Source organism: Alnus glutinosa, chromosome 2 (assembly GCF_958979055.1).
Source record: "Alnus glutinosa chromosome 2, dhAlnGlut1.1, whole genome shotgun sequence".
Classification (NCBI taxonomy): domain Eukaryota; kingdom Viridiplantae; phylum Streptophyta; class Magnoliopsida; order Fagales; family Betulaceae; genus Alnus; species Alnus glutinosa.
In genome coordinates, this window is record NC_084887.1 from 5,996,697 (window position 1) to 6,018,519 (window position 21,823).

Consider the following 21,823-nt stretch of genomic DNA (forward strand, 5'->3'; position numbering starts at 1 on the left):
CCTACATCCTCTCTGGCGTAGATCCACGTACACATCAAAGCCTTTTTGTTAGCGACATCTTTTCTTGATTTATTTGATTATATACAACACTCTACTTCTACTTCTACTTCTACTTCTACATTAGCAACAATAAATTTAATTTTTCACTTTAAAACTATTTTGTCTTAAATACTTGTAACTCTTGTCTCAATGAAACAGACCGCCACAGATGTCTCAATGAACCAGACCACTACATCCGTTGCTCACTTCCAACAACTTGTTTTCCAGTGATCTAAAACACATATTTTGCTACAATCGTAATCTACCTTGGGATTACCACAAGTAACCAAATATTGCTTTATTTTATTGTTCCTCACCTCCACAAGATTAGGCATCTGCAATTCTATAGGCTTTTAAACACGATTTTTACACAATTGACCTTTCAATTTGTAGTCGGAATGGTTTCTCTCCTCTCTTTTTTTTTTTTTGTTAAAAAAGAAAATCAAATTAATTGTACAAGGACTATAATTAAGGCGTTGAATTTTAGATGTCATAGTCATTTTTGTAACAGCAAACTGCAAAAATTGTGGTGGTTCTGTTAATGAATTTTGGCAGTAGTTTTTATTTTTATTTATAAATATTTGAATTAACATAAAAAAGAAAAAAAAGAATGGGTTTGTATTGTTTATTAGTATTTTGGTTTTAAGAATAAAAATAATAATATGAGCGTTGAAAAAAAATATGAGTATTTGCAAAAATATAATTAAAAAAAAAATGATAAGTAATATTTAAAAAATGTAGAAAAAATAATAGAGAAACTGTTGAAATGTGTATTGACAAAGTAGTAACTAAAGTAAGAGAATTGCACTTTTTAGTAATTTCCTGCTTAAAAAAAAAAAATGCAATGTACTAATGAAAGGATTAAATAACAAAAACAATGGAGCCAGATATTTTTTTGATAAGTAACCACCATGACTTAAAAGTAATGCCAGATTCACAGACAATCTAATCAGAAAACAGGGGAGAAAAACAACTACTAGGAGGTTAATTCAAACAGATTTGAAACAAATAAAATTACATTGAATGGATTGTTATTAGCAAAAGAAGTTACATTACTGATGAAGTAGTAGAAACTGGTAAAGACAAAACAGGACTCTTGATGAGAACTTCCATCATCATCGACCTTCTTCAACGGTAGCTGTTAATTCATTAAATGTTTGTGGTCTACTAGAAGAAGAACCTGTGCTAGAAAGGGATCTCCTTACAACAAAGGCTGGTTGTTTAGGAGTTGGGAGAGTCGCAGTTTCATTCCCAAGTATGAAAACTGCATTCGACATAGTGGGACGATCAATGGGGTCTTCTTGTACACATAAAAGTCCAACATTGACACACCTCAAAAAGTCGTTTGTGTTGCAACTTTCACGTAATGTCTGGTCCATTAAATCCAATGCCCTGTCTTCTTTCCACAGTTTCCATGCCTGGGACAGTTTCAAAATCGAAGTTGGTATGAAGCACAGAATGATAGAACAGAAATAGAAATCAGAAATCAAATGTTCCAAAGGAGCGTTGCTGAGTCGCTTTGTCAAAGAAATTATTTGCTCCAACCAATTTTGATTGAATTGTTATGCATTGGATTACAGCAAATACTTCTTCAGGAAACTCCCTCATTGTTTCTATTCTAGCAAGAGAGAGAAACTCGAATATTAAGAGAGACAGAAGAAGAGAGATTTTTGTGTGTTAAATTGTGCCAAGTGCCAAGTGTGCCACTAGCACCTTGTCCACTAGCACGCACACGCACGCGTTCGGTGCTTCTCACTATAACAGAGTATGCATACAAGTGCATACATCCAAGTATTGTTTGCTTTAAAGCAATAATTTTGTGAGTTAGCCTTATAAATGCATATTTTAATTTCTCTGTTTCTTCTTCCAAGGCTCTTTATATATATATATATATATGGTTTGAGAATGTTTTAAAAAGAGCCTTGGAAGAAGAAACAGAGAAATATATATGTATATATATATATATATATATATATAATAAATTGATTTTAAAAACTCTTTAACATATAAAACACTTCAACGCACTTACATAGCCTAGAAGACTCAAAGACCTTTTTGACAGGAAAAATCCTGTGTTCCTTTTTCCACTGATAATCTCAAGTAAAACCACACCAAAACTGAAGACATCAGACTTGAATGAGAAAAACCCATCCAATGCATATTCAGGAGACATGTAGCCGCTGCATCACCACAATTTTTCAATTAGATAGTAAATGAGGGAATGAATGTGGGGGAAGTGAAAAATGTGATACAAAAGTCTAAGCAATCAAAGTGCTTTGGAGATTAACCATCCACAATGAAACTTACTAAGTCCCTACTACCCTGGTCGTGGTTCCCTCAGTTTGTTTGCCTTCAAAGATCCTTGCCAAGCCGAAGTCAGAAATTTTGGGGTTCATCTCCTCATCCAGCAAAATATTACTTGTCTTCAAATCTCTATGAATGATCCTCAGCCTAGAATCTTGGTGAAGATAAAGCAGCCCTCGAGCGATTCCCAAAATGATGTCAAAGCGTATCTCCCAGTTCAATAACACACATAGTGTTTGATCTTATATATCATTTTCAGTTCCAGAAAAAAGTTAGTGACCATCTTCGGCAACTTTTTATTGGTATTTGGTAATATTTCATATATTTATGCAGTGAAAAATTTAAAAGATTTATAGGTTGGGAGGCTAACCAAATAAGAAGGAGTCTAAGCTTCTGTTGGGCATATATTCATAGAGTAACATCTTTTCATTTCTGTCAATGCAATAGCCCAAAAGTCTAACAAGATTCCTATGCTGAAGTTTGGCAATCAACATAACCTCATTCTTAAATTCTTCTAAGCCTTGTCCTGAACCTTGTGATAGCCTCTTTATAGCAATAAGTTGTCCTCCTGGAAACTTACCCTGAGTGTTGTTCCATACCCATTATCCTTGTTTAACCATAAAATTGTTGAAGATAAATTTCATGATTATTGAGAAAAGGGTTTTTTACCTTGTAAACAGGCCCAAACCCCCCTTGTCCAAGCTTGTTTGCTTCTGAGAAGTTGTCTGTAGCAACTAGTATGGTTGCCAAAGCAAAAAATGGTACATCTATGTCTTTCTTATCATTTTCTCTGAACTCACCTGAATCTATAAAATCTTTGACACGTCTCTCAGTGTCGTACAAGTGCAATGCGATGCTTCCCTGATTGCTTCCCATGTTATCTGATTTCGAAAGAAAATTTAAAATCAGCCGTTTGTCAATCTAATGGAAGAAAGACAAAATACATTCTTATTTTGACAATAATGCTACCTTGTCTATTGGCCACTAGTCTTCTTTTCAAATAGTGACCAGAAAAAATTATACATAAGATGACAATTATAGTTGCAAGAATCCCCACGAAAATACGATATGATAGCTGGTTATTCTTCTTCTGTGAAGACCCTTCATAAGGCCCAGAGGAACTAGAGACTGCAATGAAGCAGAGCAATATGTAAGTAGTAACTCATTTCATACACACACAAAAACAGAGTAGCTGGTATTACCAAGAAGGGTAATGATAATTGTATTGAGAGCTCTGTAAATTTAAGGTGGTACTCCAAAACATGGACAACCACCAATACCTTTTTCTACTTGAACATGGATCCATGTTTGAAATCATTGGCAAATGTTAAAGTAATTTTAAGATTTTATGATCCAAAACAAGCAGGAAAAAGCATAATACATCTGTTCTGACCACCAAACTTTTCCATCTGCAAAAAAGACCGGAGCTCTAATACCAATTTGTTGTGACTGCTTAGATCAGAAGCCACCAAAAATTGGTAACAAGGTACTTTTTCGATTCAAATTTTGCATCCGCACCTGAAGTGCAGCTGACATTAATGGGATTCCATCTGTAGGGTCTATTGCAAAGGCCCTTACTATGTCCATCTTCCCTGACTCTGCAAGTCGTATGTTCATGTGAAATGACTTCCCTCTGCAGCGGATCCTTCTACTGGTATTGCTATCTCCATCCCATCAGGTATTTACTCTTCCCCTTCTACTGATAGTCCTGCTACCTTGCAACCCTCCTCTCCTTCCTTTACTATTCCTCCGGACTCTGTGCGTACCACCCCACGGACTTCTTCTACTCCCCATTTAGACACTCCCTTACCTCCTCCTTTGACCCCTATACCTCCTCTTGCTCCTGAACCAGCAACCTCTGTGTCCCCTACCGGTCTTGACATGTCTCCAACTTCTGCACTTGACATGTCTCCCACTTTATCACAGTCCCTTGACATGTCTCCTGCTACTGTCCAGCCCCCTCCTCGCATGGTTACTAGATCCCAAACAAACTCTCTTCACCCCAAACCCTTCCCTGACTACAAACTATACTCCTCCACCAAATATCATCTCCTGTCTCTCACATCCATCACTCTTCCTGTAGAATCTAGAACCTATCACCAAGCAGTGAAGGACCCCTGTTGGCTTGATGCTATGAAAGCCGAATTCCATGCCTTAATGTCTAACCATACCTGGACATTATGTCCTAGGCCTGTCAATAAGAAGGTTATTCAAAATAAATGGGTTTTTAAACTGAAACAGAAAGCTGATGGCACAATAGACAGGTACAAGGCCAGGCTTGTTGCTATGGGGTTTGATCAAGAGGAAGGGGTGGACTTTCATGAGACCTTTAGTCCTGTCATCAAACCAGCCACTATTCGGTTAGTATTGGCTCTTGCTATGCATTTCAATTGGATCATAAGGCAGCTAGATATTTCCAATATTTTTCTCCACGGCTACCTAGAGGAAGAGGTTCTAATGGTGCAGCCTAAAGGGTTTGAGGACCCTCACTTCCCTGAACATGTTTGCCTTCTACATAAATCAATTTATGGTTTGAAGCAAGCCCCCCCAAGCATGGTTTATGCGCCTATCTCAAGCACTACTTGAACTCGGCTTCTCCAGCTCTACTGTGGACACTTCTCTATTCTTCTGTCATTACCAGTCAGTGCATATTTTTGTTCTAATTTATGTGGATGACATACTTGAATCCGGCAATTCTCCCTCTGCTGTTTCAGGACTCATTGGCCACTTGCAACGTGATTTTGTAGTCAAAGACTTGGGGGCTTTGTCCTACTTTCTAGGCATTCAAGCAACACGCCTGCCTCATGATCTCTTTCTCACCCAAAGTAAGTATGTCACTGACCTCCTTTGCAGGACTCACATGGAAGGTGCTAAGCCTGCCTTCACACCCTGTACCAATGTTGGGAAACTCTCCTGGTTTGATGGAAATCCTCTAGAAGATCTTGGAGCATACCAACACAATGTAAGGGCTTTGCAGTACTGCACCCTTACTCGTCCTGACATAGATTTCAATGTCAACCAATTATGCCAATTTCTTCACTCCCCACCACATTGCACATGGTGGCTGCTAAACGGGTCCTCCGCTACTTGAAAGGAACAATTGACTTTGGCCTACGCTACTCTCGTGGCTCCTTACAGCTCAATGGCTACTATGACTCGGATTGGGCAGGGAGCTCGGATGACAGGAAATCCACTACAAGCTACGGCATCTACCTTTGTCCTTGCCTTATCTCTTGGGCAGCCAAGAAGTAATCTGTAGTGGCCAAATCTAGCACTGAAGCTGAATATCACTCCATGGCACTTGCTGTTGCTGAATTGTATTGGCTTCGGATGCTTTTTCAAGAACTTTGTGTGCCTATACTAAAACCTCCCTGCCTATGGATTGATAACCTTGGAGCTCTCTCCCTCTCCTCTAATCTTGTGTTTCATGCACGCACGAAACACATAGAGGTTGATTATCACTTCATTCGGGAAAAGATCTTTAACAAAGACCTCCTTGCCCGCTACATTTCTACGCACTTTCAACCCTCGGACATCTTTACCAAAGGACTGCCCAAAGCCCGGTTTCTCCTTCTTCGTGGCAAGTTGATGGTTGCTTCTCTCCCCATCAACTTGAGAGGGGATGTTAAGGAAATGATCTCCACCTCATCACTCCAGGAAACCAGCCGAGAAAATCCTGCAGCAGCAGAAAGACACCACCACCTCATGCAGCAAATCATGCTACATGTAAGGCAATAAAAGCACCAGCCAACTAATGCACCATGCAAGCTAAGGAAAGTCCACGTAGCATCAAGTGCATAAGGAAAGCAGACAAGGGCAGACTGTCTTTCAAGGCAACTCAGCGATCACTGTTTGACAGCATTGGAGATTCACTCCAATATAGACAAATGCTGATTTTGTGTATTGTCATTAATATGTAATTTCCTTTTCTTCTCTTTTTTCCTTTTCTCCTCTATTACTGACTCTATATATATTGAGATTTACATCTCATTGTAATCAACTATACAAAGTGCAATACAATCACTTTATACTTTCAAACTGCTAAGGCTGATTGTATTTACAGTAAAGATTGTAACAGATTTACAAACAGAGTTGCACTTGAACTCAAAAACTTATCTTAGATAGCTATGCACATGAATATAACGTATCTAAACCGATGGTGATATGCATGAGCATTCAATATCAGTTGGGAGTCTATCTAGTGTTGATTGAATTCAAATGTTGTAGATGAGAGTTATCCTTTACACTCCTTAGTCCAATAACAAGTTGGTTTTTAATGCTGAATTTCACTTTGGAAATGTTTTGCATGTATTTGATCAGGTATGGCAATTTGGAGTTCAATTGTCTGGAGGGGAAAAGCAAAGGATTGCCATAGCACCATTAATCATTGTGAGATCAAGCTGGCAAAGCGCATAGCCTATCCAATCAGCTCAGTATTTTCCATCGATCTCACACACACATGCCAAATGCACCCATACGATTACCATAATGACGAAAAGTTGAAAAACAATGATTATCCTCTAGCTTCCCAATGGCGTTTACTACAAATGACTGCACCTGAGTGGAAACGATCGAGCTCTACTCAGATGTTTAGGGGCTGCTTGCTATAGAACTATTCACCCAATTCATGCCTAATGCTTGGAACAGTTATCTCAGTTTACTTCATAAATGACAATTCTTCCATCAAATCAGAAATCAGACTCTATTACTGCATCTTCTTAAGCCTAATAGTTCTCAGCTTCATGGCCATTCTCTTACAACATTAGAATTTTGCAATTATCGGAGAAAGTTTAACGAAGAGGATGCAAGAAAAGATGCTTGGGAAATTGCTAACCTTTAGTACAATTTAAATTGGAGCCATCCCATTGGAAGTTTCCAGTGCAAAGGCACCTCCTCTTTCCATCGCTTGCTACATTGCAAGTTGAACTTGGCCAGTCCTTGCAGTCTCTAGATGAATTACAGCTTGGTTCCTTTGGGGGCGCCCAGCTAATCTTTACTTCAGCTTCAACTATAACGCTGTCAGTGTCAGAATGAGTGATTAACCAATCGCCCTCATTAAACGGCAATGACAAATTGAGTGTCCGAGTTCCTCCTGAATTTTTATCATATTTGACATAGCTGACAAATGTTCGTGCACTTGGATCGATACTTGTGACTCGATAGGTGCCTTTGGGTGCCATGAAGCTAACCTGGCCTGAGGAGGTGTTGCAGTAGAACTTGAAGTACATTGGGTCACCGCAATTTGGACTAGTGCTCAGCGGGTAGGGGATTAGGTTTGTGCCACAAGCCTCACAATTCCTAACAGTCGATTCTGCAAAGGTAAAAAATTTGGTAGAGTAATTAAGTACTAAAAGATGAGCTTTAGGCCTTGTAGTATTATGAAGCTATCTAGCATTATAACATGGTAACAAGCTGCTTGACATGTCAAGTACTTCTGTAAATACCCTGGCAGCCCACAGGTGACAAGTGATCATGTACATACATGGTTAATTTTTCAAATTGTCTAACAAAATTAAACAAAACTATGGATTTTGAGGGTAATATAATGTCATAATCAAGCATAAAAAGAAAGATTAATGCTATGATTTTAAAAATCCATACCAGCAGAGGTGGTTTCTCACTTCCTTTTTGACATCAATGATGATTTTTTAATTTCCAAAAAATTACCTTTACTAAATTAGCCAGATCGGTATATATGGATGCAATTCAGCAAACTGAATTAATCCCAGCATATTCCAATGTATAAAAGGAGTACCTATAACAGATTTTGCTACGCGGACAGAGAGGTTACGACCATCTTTTGTGTACTCCTCTTGAAGATTAGTTAGATCCCCAGTCCAAATCCAACAGATGTTGGTCTGATACACGGTCCCTGGTCCAAATCCACTATTATATGAATAAGCCTGGCACTCGCTGTTGCCAAGGCAGCACTCGTTTCTACATTCTGTTTCATTTTTTACCATGAAACTAGAGTCTGGCATGCCAATTTTCATCATCTTTAAGCTCAAAAACAAGTCACTCTTGTCAGATGATGTCGAATTTCTGGTACACCCATCAAAAAATTCTTGAGAATCCCACCGTTTCGGGTAACTAGGATGGAACCCGGGCAAACATTTGCATTTCACCCTATTGTTAATATTGCAGCTACCGAAATTCCCACAAGCATTGTAAATGCTACATTCGTCTTCCGGCTCCCTCCATTTCAAAGACCAATATTTTCCGTTGTCCACATCCCAGTACTGCAATTGCCCTGTATAATTCATCACTAACCTTGTGTAATTACTGAAACGTATAAAATTTTCAGATTTTGATAAAAATCTGAATATGTAAGAGGGAATTTCATTTGAACCGTAGATGCTGTCAGAAATCGAAATTTTCCAATAAATGAGTGTCTTTTCTGTGATAACGTAGTGACGTCCCTGTCCTTCTTGATTTTGCTTAAACGTGAACTTCCCACTTCCCGGGTCATGACCATCACCTGCCCACGAAATTAACGTCAGGTTTTCATCCATCTTCATACCTGGAAGAAATGTATCAGTTGGATTTTGAAAGCTCTCCCACAGAGTCGTCGCATACTGTTCATCCCTTAAGACCAGGTTTCCAGAATCCATGAGCTTTGCAGTTCGATTTGCAGACGAAGAAATCTCAACACTTGTATTCCAATAAACGTCTCCAGGAGTATTATCCCATACCTTAAGGTTTCCATCTTCCGCAATTCCAAAAGAAACTCCCGTGGAACCGTCAAGTACTGGATTGTCTCTGTTGGCAACCCATACAAATGTTTTTTGATCCCATTCGTGATACCATATCCCGACATAGCTTTTGTTGCTAGCGCTTCCCGTAGCGTTAAAGAATCCCAGTTCAAACCGTCCCCCACTGGAGACAAGCGTTTCTCCATGCTTTAAAGTAATCTGCTCGCCATGCTTTAAAGTATCTTTGGAACCCACACCGTGTGTTCTCTTTGGACAGGAACACAACAAGAGTACGCAGAAGAAGAAGATGGAAGACAGCAAGCAATTACTTGCAGACAATACGCAGTTGATGTTTCTTTTTTGGCTTACCATTACGACTAAGCATACAGCTGGTATTGGTAACTAATTTAATTGAAATTTTCTATCATTTCAAGCATACGGAAGATTCTTATCATCTCGTTGCTTGGTTCTATATACCCCTCACGATTTCCTGGTCCGAAAATGATGTTATTGCTTTTTAACTATTTTCCATTTGTTTGGACATAAAACATTTTCCGTCATAAAATATTTTTAAAAAATATTTTTTTATAGTTGTAGCATACAAAAAATCACAAATATTTTTTATATTTTCATTCAATCGTATTAACTTATAAAACTCAATTTTTATTCAAAACATTAAAAAATTAATATAAAAATAATTAAAAAAATTAACCTAATAATTTGAGTTCCTAAAGTGGTGTTGTGGAAGCATATTGGTAGTCCGGTGGTAACTCGATTGTGTTCTGGCGATGGCCTGGCACTGACTTGGTGTTGGTCTAGTAGTAGCTCGGTAGTAGTTTGGGTTGACCCGGTGCTAGCTTGGTGGTGGTCCGGCAATAGCCTGGTGCGAGCTTGACGGTGGTCCGGTGATTTGAGAATGAAAAACTTAAACTCAAAAAATGATTTACGAAATTTAAAAATGTAAATCATTTTTAAAAACTAAAAGAGCCTTTTTTTTGCCAAACCCAAAATATCTCTAGCATAGCAATCCCCATGACAGGAACGCAACAAGAGCATGTACAAGGAAAAGATGGAAGACAGCAAGCAACTTGCAGACAATATACAGTTGAATTTTCTTCTATGGCTTACCATTACGAATAATTGAACTGAAATTTTCTATCATTTCAACCATACTGATTGAGGATGCTATTATCATCTCGTTGCAAAACATTCTGGTTCTATACCCCATGCTTTTTAACGACGAAGCTTCCTGATCAACAACTTTCATTATTGTGTGGTCTCCAATTTGTCCATTCCATCTACAATTATGTAATTATATTAATTGATTTTATTATATTATGAAAAATATTAGAAAATATAGAATATATTTTTAAATGTAAAGTAAAAATAACAAAAAATATAGTACAAATAGTAAATTTAAGAAATAATTTTAAAATAACTTTATCGTTCTAGAAAGTAAATTAAAGAAGGTAAAAAATACTGCTATAAAAGAAAAGCAGAAGATAACTTTAAAATAATTATATACAATTAACAAATCATTAAATATTAATGGTAGATGAAAAAATAAATAAAGTTATTGTAAAGTGTATTTGGTTTTAGAACCAAAAAGTAGTTTTGTTACCTAAATTTAATGCTCTGATTGTTTTGGAGTACGTAAAATAATTTCTAGAAATATGTTTTGTATTTTTTCATTGTTTAGTGCAACAAAAAATAATGGTCAACGAAAATTATGTTCAATTTGACTATAGAAGCCTATTTAATTTATGGTTTTTCTAAATTTAAACTCTTCATTTTTCTACGGACGTTTGTTAGAATAGGCCACAGCCGGGCATTGGAGTTTCTTGGGAGCCCGAATCTACCGTCAAAGGTTCCCGAATTATGGTATCCAATTGTTGAAATCTAGCGGCACTGGCTGGATTCCAGCAACATCACCGGAATCTGGCAATTTGTGCTTGAATCCGGCGACATCTTGCCAAATTAGCCGAAATTTAATCAATACGGCCGGAATCCGACTGTACTGTGCCAGATTCCAATCAGTTTGGCTACAATTTGGCAATTTGTGCTGAATCCGGCGACGTCCTGCCACCGTCACCGCAGGGATCTAGCCATTGCCGCCAGATTCCAGTCCCCATCACCAAATTTTGGCAATAGTAACTGGAATTCAGTAAAAGTGACCGAAATCTTGCCGGCCAGTGACAGAATCTCGTCACCGGTTGTTTTTTACCGTTAGTGATTTTTTCGTAATAGCCAAACGTTGAAAAATATTTTTAGAAAAAAATAATTTCCTTGAAAATATATTCGGACGAAAAACATTTTACGTCAAAATAAATGGAGCATAAAAAAAAATAAAAAATAAAAAAATGATGTGAATGTTTAGCACGCCGGTTGTCAAAGATATCCTCTCGCTCCTTAAATATTTCCTGCATATTCCTTAAATCTCTTGATAATTACTCCTAAAGTTTCTCCTTAAATTCCTAAAGCATTCTCTTATTTCTCAATCAAATCTCTTATATCATTATATCAGCAGAAATTTCGTTATTGATATTCCCCCATTTTTTTGAAATTCAGTTTCCCATTAATTTTATCAATTGTTATATCTCTCCAAAATCGTGGCATGCATTATCAAATATCAATTTCGACAGTGTTTTACCCGCGAGTAAATAATAAACATAAACGCACCTTACTTGATACATATAGGGTTTTCTTTAGTCTTTTTCTAATGGGGAAAAATAAAACCAAAACGTGCTTTTCGTTAAATTAATGACAGATTCAAAAGCAATTTCTTGTGGTGTGCAATAAGTCATAGCTAGCGACTATTCAAACGTTTTGTCATCATCTAAAAACAAAAAGAAGTTTTGTCATCGTCTAGGGTTTCCAAGTGTGAAAAGAGCCTTCTAACTGGAATGACAGGCTTTAGAGACCCCCTCCCTTTCCCGTCGCCACCAACAACACGTTATATTGGCTCCACTTTGACTTGTCTTGCACTGTTGCACATCAACATGGACTATTAATGTCACTATTCTGACGTTTCAATTCCACCTTGGGTACAGCAGAGGCCCAGAGCATTTTTGTCTCAAACACTGCGTTTTGGAAATGTATTTTTTCCTCTCTACTTGAATATAATTAACAGAGATATGTTACATTCACGTCTCTAGTATATTTTTTTTATATATTATTTTTTTAAATTAACTATTAAATTTATATGATAAATAATTCTATTAGAATATTAAGTGTCCATAAAAAAATTATGTGACTTTAAAAATCACTATTGGGCATATGATTGATCAAATGATGATTTTGATCAAATGGTAATTTTAAAAGCCACCTCATTTTTTAATAAACACTTAATTGACACTTAATATACTAATAGAATTACTTATGTATGACCTACATGTGAATCCTTGTAGGTCCTATAGATCTAATGGTTAATTTAAAAAAATAATGTACAAAAGGTGTATAAGAGATATGCTTGTAATATATCTCTATTATTATTTACATTTTTTTTTATGGTTCCGTTATTGAAAATTAATATATTACGCTTCTCTTTTTCAAAATTGACTATTGCATTACCACCATATATGTTGACGGCATTTAATTTAAAACATCTCTAACAAAATAGTTAAATTTGATTATTATGGGTCATTTTTTGCTCTCCAGTAGAATAGGCAAAACAAATTTTTCCTTCTAGTATGAATAATAAATAGGTAGAAGAACCTATTTACTATTCACACTACAATGAGTTTTTTACTATTTTTTTCTCTCTCTCTCTCTCTCTCTCTCTTTTTGTTTGAAAAAGTGGCTAACAACGAGCCAAAAATTGATAAGGGCCCAATTGCAGGCCATGAATAAACACAAAATAAATAAGTAAATAAATAAAAATTGATAAGCCCACTTGGGGGTCTATCGGTAGGAGTTGTTGGCCTAAAACCGACTAGGGGCCTACTGTGGGCGACGAAGAAAAAAAAAAAAAAAAGCTGAATTGAGTGGTTATCGATAGGCGTTGTGAGCCTAGAATCGAGTAGAGGCCGACTGCAGGCCAAGAAGAAAAAAAGATAAGCCCAATTCGGTGGTTATCAGGTTGGTGCACCTAGGGCTGACAATTTTAACACAACCTGACAACTCGACACAAAATTAGCAGGTTTAAGTCTACCTTAAACATGTTTGTGTCATAAAACGGGTCGACTTGTTTATCTTAGTCTGGCGGGTCAGGTCACAGGTCACCCCTGCCAGACACGATTATTTATTTATTTTTATTATTAAAAAAAAAAAGGAAATGGGATTAGATTTAGATTATTATGTAATTTAGGTTATGGTCAAAAAGCCCTAACTTCTTTAGTCTTCTTTTCTTTCTCCTTCAAGCTTCAGCGCCGTGCCGTGCCGCCGCCGCACCCTCTTCTTCTTCCATTTTCTTCTTCTTCCTCCCGCTCGATGCAGCGACGCTCTCTCTCTCTACTCTTCTTCAGCGTCGCCCCTTCTTCTTCAGTTCTCGATGAATGGCAGCGGGGGCATGGGGGAGTTTGGACAGGGATTGGGGTTGGGGAGCTCGCAGTTCGGGGACATTAGCGGTGCGAATCGAGATGTTTCGAGGAGTGATCCAATGAGTTTGGACCTAAGAGCAAATCACGGCGATGGTGGTAGAGGTGGTGCTAATGGCGATAGTGCGAGGAAGTGACGTGATTTGGATGATGAGTCCGCCAAGGGCATCTCCACCAACAATATTGGCAGTGGCAATGGGGCGGTATGTGTTTGAAATTCATCAAATTTTCTTTATTAGCTTTCTTGGCTTTGCTAAATCTATGGACAAATCTAGAATTGATTGAATGAATTGAGAAATGGGTATCCGAGTGAAATAACTTGTAAATCATGTTTTAGTTACTAATTTGATGGTTTGTAATCTGTATGTATAATACCATATCGAGTTCAGAGAATAAAAAACCAAGTGTTTGCGGATGTTTAGCTTAGATTATTAGGTTAGGGTCAAATGGGTTGTCTCAGGTCATGTTGACCCGATACGACCCATTATGCGGGTTTCACGGGTTGTGTTGAGTGAACTGTGAAATTGTTGTGTCATGTTGTGTCTGGAACCTTGACCTGTTAACATAAACAAGTCGTGTTTGGTTCTAACTTAAACGGGTTGTGGGTCTCCACAAGTTGTGTCGGGTACCTATTTTGCCAGCCCTAGGCGCACCAATCCTGACATGGCACGTTGCGAGCGTGAAGTGGTCCGTTTGGACGACTCTTTTTTTTTTTTTATTTCTTTTCTTTGGAACCAACTTGATGGCTTTGGATATGGTGCATGCAGAAGCACTCTAAGCTTGTGAGCTTAGCTAAAGGATATGATCTGGTGTGGGTGAGTACATCAAAAGGAGAATAGGACCTCAAACCTATGATCTAATGTGGCGTATATAGGTGAACCCGCGTTTTGTGATCCGGTTTAATGGAGGTACAGGTGGAATCGCGGGCTAGGATCTGATGTGATGCACAAAAGCTAGACAGGTGAGCCTTGGTGTGTGGAAGACATGCATAGTAAACAGAGATGGTGTGTGGAGGCACGTGGCAGCTCCACGAGGCGTGTGGTTGTAGCGGTCCGATAGATCAACAGTTTACGATCTTGGATCCATGGTTTTCTTCCTCAGACAGCTGGTGGAGGCAACGCGTGATTCCTGCCAGAGTCGCATGGAGCGGCTATCAAAATCTACCCGTAGCTCGTGAGAGCTAGTTGAGGCTCTAATGGCGGTGAAATTGGCAGATCTAGGACAATCGGCAGTAGATCCATTTGATGGCGTGATTGTCGATGTGGTTGGATGACTGTAGCAGCGTGTAATTGAATGTGCAGAATTTTTGGGCGGTGTGTTGAAGAGCATGACAATGACTATGGCTAATCTCTAGGCAGATATGGGACGATCAGCTTCAGATCTTTCTGATGATGTGATTGTCGAGGTGGTTGGAGGACTGCTGTGGCGCATGGCTAAACGGGGTAGAATCTTTGGGTGGGACGTAACATGGATTATGTCCGTGATTTCGACGGCAATGGACACATCTACTTTAGATCTATCGATTGGCGTTGCTAGCAAGGTGATTAATTGGACGACTTTGGAGATGCAGAGTTTCAAAGGTAGAAGCTTTTGATAGCGCATGGAAGTGTGACTGTACTGTTTAGGCGAAGGAAAGATGACTATGATACCATTGAGATTTGTGTATAAATTTAAAATAGAATAAAAGCGAAATAGTAGCGGAAGCAAGGGAGAAAAAAGAGAAAGAGAATTTATGTGGTTGGATCCATGACTTACATTTAAAGAATAAAACTCAAACGGTTACATTATGCTCATTAACTTGATTGTTTACAATACATATGTCTCTATTTATAGTTGAATAAGTCGACATATATAAGTAAACCTAAATCGACTTATATTAAGAAATACAAATCAATCTAAATTAGGAAATATAAATCAATAATATTATATTCAAAATATATTAAGAATATATTCTAACTCTTTATTTTTTAAGTTGGGCAACCATCCCTAGATCTTATTGGGGCTGGCATGCAACATTCTTGATGGGCTAGGGTGGCCCGCAGGCCATGCCCAGCAAGATCTAGGGGTGGCCCGAAGCCACTCCCACCTGATTTAGGGGTGGCCTTCCACCCCCTCGCCACCTCTGGGGTTGGCTGCCTAACAAGTAACCACAAATTTTTATTTTTTATTTTTTTCTTTTTATTTTTTTAAAAAAATATAGTTTTTTTTTCTTTTGTTTTATATATGTGTAGTTTTAATATATTTTATTTTTATTAAGAGCGACTCGTGTCGTCATTTTATTAACTCTTCGATTGCACCTAACGAAATCCATAAAATGTTTTAATAAAATTTGAGTCCACATAAAAAGTTAGTGTGACCAGTAGTCAGGTGGATTTAATTCAGAAAGAAGAACATCTAAATTCAGCCAATTATGATGGCTAGCCAGTAGAATCTTGACTCAGAGGAAGATGCCCGGAAAAACCAAGGCAAAACTCACCAAAAAAAAAAAAAAAATGGAAAAAGAAAGAAAGAAGCCATCCACCATATGTTTCACCGTTAATTTGCAGCCTCACAGTTTTTCAGAATGAACTTAGTTTGAGGAGCAATGCTACACATCATTTCCTTATTCTCTTTTTGTCCCCTTAAAATTGATGTGGCTCTAAAAATCACCATTGAATTTTTGATATATCATTCTTGGATTTTAATCCAATGGTAATTTTAAGAGCTACATCAATTTTAGGGGACAAAAGGAGGACAAGGGGATGATGTGTAGCATTACTCTAGTTTGAGATACATATCCTGAACCAAGGAAACGGAAATAACTAAAATACCCCCTAATTAAAAAAATCAATAGAAAGTGAAAAACGAAAAGAAAAAAAGGTTCAATTGTGTTGACCAACGCAGCGGTGTGTCTTTAGTGACCAATAATTTAATACTCCGTTCTAAATTAGGATTAAAAACAAGTTAATAAAGGCTTAAGAGATAAATAAAAAAAGAATATTTAAGGTTGAAATTAGGAAGACCAGAATTGGGAAAACACTTGCTGAAATCTCGTTACTTACCCGCATTTCCGTTTTCAGCGTTAACGGTAAATGCCTAGAAATTAATTTCCATTATTGCGTGTGTAATTTACACATTAATAATTTCTTGGTGTTAATTTGCATAAACCAATAAATGTAAAATAGTTATCAACATTAGTAATAAAACGTTGATAATTATCGAAGGATACGTCGAATAATTTTCGGTGTTTAACCACAATGCCAGTAACTTTTCAGCATTTTATAATAATGCTGATAATTAGTTTACTTAAACGAATAACTTTTACAAGTATTTATTTTAAAATGCCGGCAAAATTTTAATAAACGACGTTGTTTTATCCCTTTGCCCTAATAATCTCGAAGGTGCTCACTTCTCTCATTTTTACTCTACCCATATATGTTCTCTCTCTCTCTCTCTCTCTCTCATCCAACTCCCCCTCACTCTCACTCTTAATCCCTAATAAGCCTTGAGAAGAGACAATAAGTGTTCGGTGAGTTAATACTAGCTAGGATCCATGTTCATGTTGAAGAAGAACAATCAGGCTTGGCTAATGGGTGAATTCAAGCAAGCCAAGTAGATCCTAACTTTTGATATTGGTCACGGGCTTGAGATTATGACGAGTATAAACAAGTCGAGCTCATACATGCACTACTCGTTTGAGCTCGACTCGTTTATACCTAGGATTTTGATTTTTTTTTTTTTTTTTTTAAAAAAAATCGTCAGGATGTGTTGGATGTTTAGAGTTTATATCGAGTTTGAATTTTATGTAACCAAAAAAAAAAAAAAAGTAAAAGTTTGTGTACTTTCACATAACTGAATCCTGAATTTACATATGAATTTGTATTAAAAAAAAAAAAAGCAAGACCTTGACTTGAAGAGTGTGCCAAAAAAAAAGATTATTCTATGCGGTGGCGGAGCCACAGCCTTAGGGGCTCCCCATCAAAGCCCCAAGGTTTTCTCAAAAAAAAAAATTAAAATTAAAATTAAAAAAAAAATTAAAATTAAAAATTAAAAATTAAAATTTTAACCCTAAATTTTTTTTATTCTTTTAGATTTGCCCCCCAATTTTCCCCCCCCAAGTTGAAAGGCCAACTCCACCCCTGTCTGCAAGGAGTAATTCTAAACATCATACCCATGTCCCTCTCGTGTCCCTCTAAAAATGATGTGGCTTTTAAAATCACCATGTGATCAAAATTCAATTTTGATCAATCACAAGCTCAATGGTGATTTTAAAAGCCACCTCATTTTTAGAGGGACACAAGAAGGACATGGGTATGACATATAGCACATGGGTATGACATGTAGCATTACTCGTCTGCAAGATAATTAATTAAGGAGATGTGTTTGATGTCATTCTCTTACACATCTCTTTTGCAAAACCAACATTACATTTGTAGAAATCACATGTGGTTTCATAGATTTAATAGTGAATTTGCATATCTCTTATATATTGAAACAAAAGTTACTAGAACTCAAGACAAGAGTTACCAGAACTCAAATGAAAAGAGTTATAAGAACCCAAAAGACAAGAGTTATAAGAACTCAAATGACAAAAGTTATAAAATAGCTGTTGTTAATCTAAAAATAGAAAAGAAATGTAAGATTCTTTCACCATAAATAGAGTCTTGTATAAAATCAAATGATCAAGAAAAAATGTAGCCGAAAATTTTAAATTATCTACATAATATCATAGCTATATTATATTGGTTTTGTTTTAGCAAAATCAAGGGTTGTTGTGGAAGACTTCTCTAACGTCACCTGCAGATCATTATCTTCTTTCAAGGCCAGACAACATCAATTTAATCTCCATTTGCTCAATATCGCCCTTATTCAATTTTTGTAACCATCCCGGTATTTTTTTTTAGGGAGATTTACTTAAATTTAGTAGATATGAAGAATTAATTTTTTAGAAAAGATCAAAATTTTAATTCACATTCATTTTTCTGACCGATGCTTACTAGTGCCAATAGGTCAGAAGAATTTCTGTTTTTTTAAGACTCTTGGATTATTGTAGAAAAAGCTTTTTCATTTCGCTGGAGTAAAACAATGGCTAAAGGTATTTATAAAATCAATCGTTCCGTTGCTTATTTACATAGTTAATTAGCTATATTGCTAAAAAGTTTCACTAATAAAAAATTATATTTAGTTGAAGTAGAAAAATATTTAGAGAGTTTGATATTTAGTGAATTTGAAAAACAATTAGCTTAGAAATCTTTTAAAGTTAAATTTAGAGAAAATTTGAAAAGTCAATTGTGAATGCAAACTCAAATTGAAAGGAGTCTGAGAAACTGGAATTGTTCAATATGAATACTATATTCATATCCATTCATCTTCTTAAATGCATCATTCACAGATTGTTCATCATTTACAATACATATCAGAGGTAGTAAAGCAAAATGAACCTGAAACTAATATTTGCCAACTTTAATATAATTAAACTTGCTTCTTTAAATGTTTTCCGGTGATTAGAGATTGTGAAGTAAGTAATTTGCAGTTTTCCATATTCTATCATTCTAGATGCTTCTGAGCAAAATATATTGTTGTACAATATTATTGGCCTACATACTTACAAAATATATATATATAGTATTGGCCTATATGGTGTTGATACATTGTATCAGTACTGTTTTCCTTAATAGTGAAAACGACAGTGATATAAAAGTTTGCGATGGGGGTGCTTTGTAATGCAGATTTAGTGGAGGCAAATTTGTGACCAAGTCAAGGTCTTCGAATTTATCTTCTTATTAGCCAGAGAACAAACATGTCCATTTTGTCTTTTCCAATGGTCCCCTATTTTGCTAATTTGGAAAAATTAGTGGTAGGAAATTAGAAGATTCTAAGACTCTTTGTCAAACACAAAGTTTGAATTAATTCTTTTGATGATTATTCTTCACGTCTTATTCTCTTTAAATAAACGACACAACCTTAAAAGATTGAACAACAGTTCGGTACAATTCCTATTTTGACTCATTCAAATGATAATAAGCATCTATTCTACTAATTAACAATAGACTCCTACTAACATAATAAAACATAAGAATCACTCACGGTGATCATCTTACGTAATAGTCTCACAATGATAGATTCAAACATTTAAATAACTCAAAGTAAAGATGAGATAACAATCCACTGCTAATGATAAAGACTCACACAATAAAGTAATGTAAAAGACTCTTAACAACTTGGGTGATGACTCGTGCTCGACCATCTCATCACATGCTCCCAGTGGCTTTGCTTTCCACCAGAATTTGAAATGTCAAATGTGGCTTCACCTTTTTGTCTCTTTTGAGAAAGATATAATTAAGATTGATTGAGACAGGTTTTCCTGTAATAGTCCAAGACAGACAATTTGACATGAAAAAACACAATTACCCTGCTGTTTGTTGTATGTTTGCATGAATTTTGTTCGAGGAAGACCGTACATATGTCGTCTGGGTGAAAAGTGTGCTTAATTTTAGAAGTTGCAGCTGATGAAGATTTTCCAACTGAGCCAAATTCCTAGAATTGTAAAGATAATTGATATATCTTACTTTTAAGGCCTCAAGCCTGCTTACAGCTACGTCTAAATCCTGATCAAAGAAAAAAGAAGCTAATCAAATGGTTACTTGAGCTAGTAAATCTAGACAAATTAAGTTCAGAGTTGATTCAACATTGTAATAGGAACCGGTCCATCTTAATCAGCATTCAATTAGTCTTGTTCACATCCGGTTAACCAAATTAACTTTTTAACTAATTTTATTAGCATTGTAACAAAAAGTCATAGATTTTAAGTGGTTCGGTCTCTGGCCTACATCTACCCGTCAAAGTCTTTTTGTTGGCTACATCTTGCCTTTATTCATTTGATAATATACAACACTCTATTTGTAAAGAAAAAGTCTGAACTTAAGTTACAAGTCTTTTCTACTTCTACATTAACAACAATAAATATAATTTATCATCTTGTAACTCTTGTGTCTTGAGTACTTGTAACTTTTGTCTCAATGAAAGAGACCACTACATCCGCTTTTCACTTCCAACAACTTGTTTTCTGCTAATCTAAAACACATATTTTGCTGCAATGGTAATCTACCTTGGGATTACCACAACAAGTAGAGGTGGGCAAAAACCCACCCACCTCCCCCCAGCCTCACCCTATCCCACTTCGAAATCAACAGTTTTGAAAGTTTATTATGCGGATATGGGTTGGATTTTGTCCAACTCGTGCAGGGTAAGACGGGTTGCAGGTTGGAGTTTTAAAAATCCCTGAGAACCCGCCCCTACAAGAAGGAAAATAAAAAAATAAAAAAATAAAATAAAATAATAGTAATAATTATTAGAATAACCATAATAATGTAACCCTAACTAAAGGCGCCACATCATTTTTTCCTCTTATCTTATTTTCTACTTTCTAGAGTCTTTGACTCTTCACTTCATTCTCTAACCCTAGCGCCGCTCTTCAGCCTCTTCCACTAAGCCTCTTCAATCTTCATCTTCTAGACTCATCTCTTCCTTTTTAAAGTAGTTTACGTCTGGCGAGACTGAGACATACCTATCTCACCATTTCTTTACTTGACATTTTTAATTCCAGATGTGTTTCACGCTCTCATTCTCTCCCTCTTCGTGCGATTTGGTGTTGATTTGTGTTTTGTTTGATCGGGTGAGATCTGGGTTTTTGGGACAGCAAAGTCTCTCTTGAGCATCAAAGGCTCTCTCTCTCTCTCTCTCTCTCTCTCTCTCTCTCTCTCTCTCTCTGCGCTTAATTTCGGGATATTTTGGACGAAAGAGCTGGATAGCGTGCTGGGGAGTGGCGCACCGGTTGTCCTACACTTCTGGGCCTCGTGGTGCGAGGCTTCCAAGCACATGGACCAGGTCTTCTACCACGTCTCCACCGATTTCCCTCACGCCCACTTCCTCCGGGTCCGCTTCTTTCTTTCACTTGGCTTTCAATATGTTTCTCTGTGATATTTCTAGTCGTTCAAAAAAACCCGCCCCGCCCAACTCGCACCCCCCGGGCCGGCGCGTACCCGCCCCGCACGGTGTCACATTTTACTGTGCGGTTTGCGGGTTGAAAATTATCAACCCGCAACTGTGCGGGGCGGGGGCATAAAGGGCGAAAATCCGCCCCGCCCCGCCCCGCGCACACCCCTAACCACAAGTAGCAAAATATTGCTTTATTTTATTGTTCATCACCTCCACAAGATTAGGCATCTGCAATTCTATAGGCTTTTAAACACGATTTTTACACAATTGACCTTT

The 21,823-nt window shown here is 37.0% G+C and overlaps 1 protein-coding gene across 1 annotated transcript; it reads right to left on the reverse strand.

Annotated features, from left to right (window-relative positions):
* Positions 1–1,023: 1,023 nt before the first annotated feature.
* On the reverse strand, positions 1,024–9,486 carry LOC133860756 (G-type lectin S-receptor-like serine/threonine-protein kinase At4g03230). Its single transcript, XM_062296363.1, has 8 exons — positions 8,099–9,486; positions 7,178–7,654; positions 3,313–3,471; positions 3,013–3,224; positions 2,714–2,924; positions 2,347–2,584; positions 2,069–2,219; positions 1,024–1,457 (listed from the first exon to the last, which is right to left on the reverse strand). The coding sequence occupies exons 1-8, from the start codon at positions 9,405–9,407 to the stop codon at positions 1,155–1,157; spliced, it is 3,060 nt and encodes a 1,019-aa protein (XP_062152347.1). The 5' UTR covers positions 9,408–9,486; the 3' UTR covers positions 1,024–1,154.
* Between the last annotated feature and the right edge of the window lie 12,337 nt (positions 9,487–21,823).